Here is an 8,311-nt window from a genome sequence, read left to right as displayed (position 1 = left end):
AGTTACTTAAACAAGATACAGTGTTGGGCTGGTGAATGTATCTCAGTGGAAGCCTATTTGCCTAGCATTTCCAAGGCTCTGAGTTCAGTGCTTTAGCACTGCAAAACTAACAAACAAAAGATAGAATGTTTTTTCTTTCTTGGAAATAAATCTGAGCCAAAAGTTGCAACTTGCAGGCTAGCTCATAAGATACAGTAGCTTTAGGGCCAGGATATAGCTCAGTAGCACAGTGCCTGCTTGGCAAGTACATGATCCTGAGTTTGATTTCCAGTACAAAAAAAAAAAAAAAAAAGATTATAGCAGCTTCCCAAGATCAGGTACCTAAAACCTCTTCATATATTGTCTTCTTCACGACCCATTTGACTTCCTTCCTTATCAACTTCACCTCCATCATGGTATCCTTGTTCTGACAAGCTGGAAAGAGAAGGAAAAGTGGAAACCATGTTCCTTCCTTTTAAAAACACCACACAAAAGTTACCCATGTCACTCTGCCTATGTTTCTCTGGCTAAAACTTAGTAACCTGGCTCCAGTTGAAGGTGGGAAATGTAGATTCCACATTGGGGTTATATTCCCAGCTAAAGTGTGAAAGATCCTTTACTGGGAAATGAGAGAAGAATAGATGTTAGGGACAAGTAGGAGCCTGCCACAGCATATGTTTTCATCCACCAAATAGTCATGGGCAACTTCTACCTTCCTTACACAGTATATTAAGATTCTGCTGGGAAGTGAAGGCATTGTAAAAGTCATGGCTGTGGACTGCATCTATTCCAAGTAGGCATTTTCCACTTGATTTCAAGTTTAAGTTGAACACAATTTCAGTGATGTACATGATGGATTTATTTATTGTATTTTAGGGAAGGGTCTATAGGGTGTTCAAGGTCTCACTACTAGATTGGACTCGTTGTGATTACCCCTGTTTACAGCCTCCCAAGAGCTAAGATTATAGGTGTGCGCCACCACGCCCAGTATCAATTGCTGTCTCAGCACACCCCAGGGGTGGGGCCAGCCTGGCAGGCCCAGGGATAGAACCCCAGGCCCTGTGCCTGCTTGCAGGTACTTTAATCTGCTGAACTATTTGGCCAGCCCTGTCTTTTTCTTTTCTTTTCTTTTTTTTGGTACATGATGTATTTAGATACGTTGGATGCCAATGGTTAGTCTTTGCTGTTTTGTAATAGGGTATCATCTGTCTTCTTTGGCAGTATCCCTATTAAAACTCATTTCTAAAAGGGGAAAAAGCTTTTTCTATATCCAAGTAGGCATTGTGGAATTGAGCAATGGTAACTGGCTCACAAATGTATTGGGCTGACATTAGGATGGACTTACAACTCTACTAATTACCTGGATTCCATAAAGGTTTATTTTAACTGATGGAACATAAGGACATTTTTGGGTCAGTAGAAACTAGTGTCACTTCGGAATCAGAGCCAGGTAATCCCTGAAAATTCTTCTGTAGGCTCTTTTTCAGAGAACTACAAAAAGAGGAATTAAGATGGTTGCCTAAAGCATTGGCAGGAGTGGCAAGTTGGCAAGTTGGGCATGATAGGGGAGAAGCCAAGTATGTCTGGCTGCCAAATGGGAGTGTCAGAAAACATCTTAGAGCCTGGGCATGGTGATGCACACCTGTAATCCCAGCACTAGGGAGGCAGCAAACAGGAGGATCACTAAGAGTCTGAGCTGCATAGTGAAACCCTGCACACACACACAAAGAACATCTTAGAGTAGTCAATGAGATACAGTTGCCTCAGCACAGTTCCATAGTCAAGCACCTAGTGGTGGATCAAGATTGCAAAACTGTAGAAACTGAACAAGCTGAGAATTTCCAGGAAATTTTGATACACATTTTATAGTATGCTTCTAAATACATTGCAGTTCCCTTTTTGATTAATTCTAGCCTGGAGCGAGGGAGTTCAGCACATCTAATCTGCACTTGTCAGCACTCAGAACCAAACGAAGTTCAGGGTCTCTAGGTGGAGTGCAGCACTGCTTCTGTTGTGGGTATGTTTGTTTATGATTCCACAACTTACAGTCCCGACTTCCCTCTGCTGTATACCTAGTAAACAACAGTAGAATAGAAACAGAATAACTAATAAGATACAACAGATAAGGAGGCTGGCATTTGACTTCTCAAGAGCAACCCAGGAGCAGGAACATGATGTGACACTTTCAAAACACTGATCCATGGCTTCTATGTCTGGCAATTCTGGGGTAACTTGTCCCAGACTACTTCTCCCACTATGCATAAGTAGAAAATTGGATCTAGTATATCTAATGGGACAATTATTTTAAAACATTATCTTTGGAGAAGTAGGCTTTGGAGATAATATCCCAAACTCTGAAATACAGTATATATAAGACAGAACTTTCTAGTTCAAAGTGTCATTTATACTCTCATTGAAAACACTGTATTAGAATGATAGGCTATATTAGCAATAGAGACATTAATGTTGTCCAAAGTATTGAAAGTGTGATTTTACTGTGTTTGTCATGGGACACCTCTCTTGTGGGTTAATGTGGCTGCTCCACGACCCGTCAACATATTTTTATTTAGGAAGAACAAGACATGTAGCACACTCTATTCGTTTTAATGGCACTGTTTTTATATCCCCAGTTAGGTGGCCACATTTTGTAGTAAAGGAAGGAGGGCAGATAGTACACCTTTTAGGTGGGTGGCCATTCCCAGAACAACTCAGAAATTCTCTTGTTAAAGGAACAAGTGGAGCATAGTGATTATAAGACAAGTACTGTCCATGAAAGAAACATCAGTAAGAAAACTGGGACCAAAAGAGATCTGATCCAAAGGGTAAAAAAAATGGGGCAGGAAAAAAGACAGAAAAAAAGCAATTTTCCTGGATAAGAAATGAATTCAGTCTTAGGTATAAAACTGAGAAATCTGTGGGGCTGATAATCCTTGTTATTTAAATTTCTACTTATATTTTAAAATCCATTGTCACTTCTCAGATGGCCTCGTTTGTTTCTGTCTCTTCTTGGCATGTACCATGGTATAATTGCCTCTGGGTTATTCCTGGCTTTGTAACTCTCAAGTGACCGTGGGATAGGCAAATAGTTAAAAGAGCTTGATACTGATATGTTTATAAGTGAGATGGTTTGCTGAGATTTTCTTTAAAACACTCCACCTTGGGGCGGGGGAGACGGCTCAGTAGAATAAGCGCTTGCCTGGCAAGCTCAAGGGCCTGAGTTCAATCCCCTGTTCCAGAAAAAAGAAAAAAGAAAAAACTCCACCTAAAAGGCAAAATGTTGATTTGTTTAAGCTGTGTGATAGGTGGTCACAGTACTATTTTATCTCTTTTGCATAAAATTTCCATAATCACAAAAGTGTAGTTCCAGAGTTTAAAACCCTAGTTTAACCATTTACTTGCTGAGTCACTACTTTTCTGTGGCTTCAGTTTCTTACAATAGGAATTAATATATATACCATGAAGGTTTTTTGTACATTTTAAAATATGACTGAATAGCAAATAGGACAAGGTCTAGTCTTTAGTAGTTTTACTGATAAATATTCCTGCTTTAAAGCAAGAGAATCTTGATTCAGACTGTGTTTATCTTAAATTCTCCTGACAGGCAGATATTTAAGTGCCAGAGGGAGGGCTGGAGCTCATATCTCTGATTTCTAGACCTAGGACGTTTTGTTATTAGCCTGTGTCTGCCAAATAAGAACACCACCACCCATAAAAAAGTGTTATATCCTTGTACCAATTCTTCACAATGAATGTCACCATGTACTGAAAACATGTGCTAATAAAACTAAAAAAATTGAAACCAAAACCCAAACCTTGTCCATTTGGTGTTTTGCAATTCACACTTTCATAGAAGTGTCTGGCACCTAGGGCTCTCAGAATTCCTGGGTGGCCCAGGATAGAGGTGACTCACTGACATTCTTCGGGCTGCAAGTTGGCAGCTGGGCTAGCACCGAGTCTTTCTAGTCTGGTCATCCAACACTAGCGGCTACCCTGCCCCGCCCCCTTTTCCCCCCTGGGGTCGCCGGGGGACAGTGGCCCCCTAGCTCTCTGGGGGACGGATCGCTCTTTGGCTCCCTCCGGGTCCTAGCGCTCTAACCTCTACAGAGCAGCTCTTGGCCCGAGCCTTTCCTCCAGACCATCTTCTGCCCCGCCCGCGCGGCAGGGGGCGGGGCGTACGGCCAGCAGCTCGTGATTGGCTGGAGCACGTGCGCTCCCCTTCTCCGCCCCCTTCGGCGGGGTGAGAGGTCAACGCCGCGCTGGTCTACCCGGGCGACAATGGCGGGGCTCTGGGCAGGGTTGGTAGCACTGGTCGTGGGTGGACGGCGTGGGCGGCCGCCGCCGCAGCAGCTGATGCAGAACACAGCGCTGTGGACCCTGAAGGTGAGGAGCGCCGCGGCTTCCTGGGCCAGGACTGCGCTGGGCTTCCAGCTAGCCACGCTCCGCGCGCTGCCGGAGGGCGCTGGTCGGGTCCGCTGCCCCGCGGGCTCCAAAGCGACAGTCGCGGCCCTCCTGCCTGTCCCGGTGTCCTGGGTTCGGCCGCGGTGTGCGGACCACCTTGCTCGTCCTCCATCCGGGAGTTTGCGCTGGGGTAGCTGGGGCGAGGTCCTTCGCGCCCGGGGATCCTGGAGGGCATTGACCTACGGCAGTGGCCTGCAGAAGCGGGCACAAGAACGGATGACCCCGTGCACTGCCCGTGCTTGGTCAGTGCCTTGCGGTACCATTCTTCCCTTTCGGCCTTCCGTGTGTTTTACAATTCTTATAGTTACTCTGGCCTCTTCACAACATGAAGGGACGCTGTGATTAACTATTCAAGTAGAGTTAGGGTTATGAGTTTATCTTAAAATATTATCCGATGTCAGGGTCGCTGATGGGTTTTATGTGTGAGTGGAAAGCCTGCTTAAATTGTATGACTTCATAGGATACTGTATATGAGGTGCATTCTGTGAATTTATTTTTCTTTTCTGTGTAGTGGTTAGCCTGATTTGAAACACATTTGACCACATGACACCCTAGGTGTCATGCTGGCAGCTTGACCTACAGGTTAGTGTGTTGGTCCCTTCTCATTCGTTTTCTAGTTCACATGGAATCTCTTATAAATCTCTGGACATAGACTACTTAACCTTTTTTTTTTTTTTTTTTTTTTTTTTTAAAGTAAAGTTTTAACTCATTTGGAGAATTCAGAAAACCATCTGTCACCTGGTTTATTGTGCTTGCTAAACTTTCTTCAAAACGAGTGTTTAGAAACTGCCACATAATTTATGGCCAAATTCATTTAGAATTGGAAGACATTTTGGAATGATCTTTCTTATCCTTAACTTTTTTGAGGGGTGCTAGAGATGGAACTCAGGGCCTCATGCGTGTGTACCACTGAGCAGAGCCCAAGAGGAAGCAGCTGAGGCCCACGTGGGCAGTGAGAGACTGGAAGCAAGCTCACACCTGCATTTGCTTAGTTTCAGCTTCAGAATGACCACTTTTACTGTTCTTGGTGTTAGCAAGCTAGTTTTTGTTTCTCTTTCTTTATATTCAGTTGTCTTTTAGTCATTGTTGACCACATCAGTTGCAGTTGTAAGATACACATTTATACCTGAGGCATTTTGTCCAAAGCCTGTATTTTGGAGTCATACTTGTGAGAATTGTGTATCAGGTCACTTGTTGGACCCCAGCTTCTTACTAGCTATTATTTCTTCTTTTTTTTTTTTTTTAATTTTTATTTATTTATTTATTTGTGTGTGTGTGTGGCCAGCTCAGCCCACCAGGGGGCGGGGTGGCTGGCATGTGGTGCTGGGGGATTGAACCGTGGTCCCTGTGCTTTGCTTAGCTTAGCTTGTTCTAAGTAGGTGCTTTAGACCACTGAGCCATCTCACCAGCCCCAAGCTATTATTTCTTGACAGATCTTTATTGAATACATTGCTCTACAGAATGAATGTGGTTTTTGCTCTCTTAAAATTTTTAGTCTGTTAGTAGCAAGAGACAAATAAGTGTAAAATGCTAGTGGGATGAGATGCTGGTACTGTAGAGGGATTAGATCAGGTCAAGACTATTTTGAGCTCTGCCCTAGATAACTGTTCTTGTGCTCTATTTGAATTTAGTTTATTCAGCCTTCACAATAGCCAAGTAATCCTCTTTCATAGATGAGGAAATTGAGGCACAAAGTGTTCTTTGACTTGCTGAAAGCTGTAGAGCTTTGACAAACCTAGGATTTAGAACTCTAGAGGTAATTTTTATTGCTCTCTTTTTGGTAGCTCTGGGACTAAAATCTGACTGTGTGTACTGGGCAAGTGCTCTATTGAGGTGTACCTCCAGCCTCTTGAGAACTAGTGCTTTTAATTATACTATACTACCTAAGTTAAGGGAGTGTTTTCCTTTGGAAGTAAAAATTCAGATAAGTTTTGAAGCATTAAGTGACTTTTTACTCTAGACAGAGAGAGAAGTGATGGTGTTATAAGTGAGAGAACAGCACATGCATTGGTCCCATGGCCAGGGGACCACAGGTTAGAAGATTTGAGAAAAGCCTCCTGAAGGTCCAGTACAGAGACTAGACCACTGCTGGCAACCCTGTGACATGCATGTTGTTTTTCTTTTAGGACAACAGATATGAATGTATGAGTTTTTTTTTTTTTTTTTTTTTTTTTTTTTTTTCTGAACTAAAACCTCAATATTCAGGTGTAATTGGAGTGTGACACTTTGTGATAAATAAGTGGGTTTTGGGTTGTAGTTCGGCCTTTTGTATCTAAGAGATTCACCATCACTGGACTAGATGATACTGGAGGGGCAGGCTTGAGTCACTGCAGTGGACCTTATTGGTCCTGTCATGAGAGCAGTGCTTAGAGGTAGGAGGGATGACTCTGATGTTTTACATCAGAAAGGCCAAGACAGCAAGTTGTTACTGTTCTTATTGTTGTGCACTTGTGCGCTCACTGTGTGATACGTAAGCTTTGATGTTTTCTGTCTGGTTTCTTCCTTTTAATGTGTTTGGAGAGACTGCACCTTGTCTGTTTGATACAATAGGTGCTGAGGGTGTGACAATAGAGTAGTATGTTTGGGCCACCGAAGAATTCCTCCTTGAAATAGGAAGCATCTGTGAAGTTTACTGTCACTTCTAGGGGAACTTGAGCTGCTGCTTAGCTTCTCTCCATGTTCTCCTTCTATGAACTTGAAATGTGCTCTGCTGAAACTGTTTGAAGCAGAACTTTTTGAAGGTTTTAAACTACACCCCTCTCTGCACTTTGCAAACCTTTTTGTTGTAGAAAGCAGACAGCTAACTCTAGACTTCTCTAAAATATTCAGGCCATTCTTTGAGCCAGTTAACAAAGTTTGTTTATTTTTATGATATTTGTAGTGTTTGTCTTTTAATCTTGCCTCAGCTTTTCAATACATTTTAAGTGCCTAGTTTCTTCTAACTACATTCAGCTGTTAGGGGATTTTGATTTTTATGCTAACTGCTGCAGTTTGTTAAATTTTTATTTGCTCTGTATGGCTTTCATACATTATCTTTTATTCATGCAAACGCTAAGGTAAAAAATCATAGTTTTACAAAAAACAGAGCGCAGAGCAGTTAAGTAACATAAGAATGCAATTGCCTGAGGTAGAATGTGAACTTTGAGTAGTACACTTTTTTTTTTTTTTTTTTTGTATTTTAGGGAAAGTCTACAGGTGTTTGGGCTCTCACTGCTAGATCAGACTCTTGTAGTGATCTACCTGTTTATAGCCTCCCAAGAGCTGGGATTACAGGTGTGCCCCACCAAGCCCCATCTCAATTGCCATCTCAGAGCGTGGGGCTGGCAGGGCAAGCCTGGGGATCGAACCTCCGGCCCTTGTGCCTGCTTGCAGGCGCTTTAATCTGCTGAGCTAATCTGCCGAGCTATTTGGCTGGCCCAGCTAGTACATTTCTAAAGACTTAATTTTCTAACTATAAACCATCTGACTTAACAGTCTCATTGTGTGGTATATCCAAAGAGTTTGAAGGCGTAAATGATAGGTTCCATAACATTCAGTTAGCTTATAATGACTAAACATGCAAAAAGATGTTCAAGCATATCTGAGTACTTTACAAATGCCCATTGGTAAAAATCTTTCTAATATGTTGAGAAATTTTTGACAAATCACTTTTTTGGGGGGGGATTTCTAGGGTTATTACATAAACCAGTTTCTGATGTGATAAAAATATAGATATTTACATATAAGTGGAGGTGTATCTTAATAGGATAGCACTTGCCTTTCTATTTTTTTTTTTATTCTGTTCTTAAGTTTGGCACAGAGGTTAAGAATTGTGATAATGCTTTTCTAAATAAGGATGAAAGTTAGTAGCATTTTTTTTTTTTTTTTTTTTTTT

General features: G+C 42.1%; 1 protein-coding gene across 2 annotated transcripts in view; it reads left to right on the top strand.

The window, feature by feature from the left end:
* The first annotated feature begins 4,218 nt into the window (after positions 1–4,218).
* Positions 4,219–8,311, top strand: part of Pcca (propionyl-CoA carboxylase alpha subunit) — a 512,764-nt gene continuing 508,671 nt past the window's right edge. For both annotated transcript variants that reach the window (XM_004631187.2, XM_004631185.2), the window contains exon 1: positions 4,219–4,359. In XM_004631187.2, coding sequence (XP_004631244.1) covers positions 4,255–4,359 — 105 coding nt within the window. In that variant the 5' untranslated portion in view covers positions 4,219–4,254. The remainder of the gene's footprint in view (positions 4,360–8,311) is intronic.

Source organism: Octodon degus, unplaced genomic scaffold, assembly GCF_000260255.1.
Source record: "Octodon degus isolate 3935 unplaced genomic scaffold, OctDeg1.0 scaffold00039, whole genome shotgun sequence".
Lineage (NCBI taxonomy): Eukaryota > Metazoa > Chordata > Mammalia > Rodentia > Octodontidae > Octodon > Octodon degus.
The sequence above is the reverse complement of the archived record's forward strand: the minus strand, read 5'-3'. Positions and strand labels throughout refer to the sequence as shown.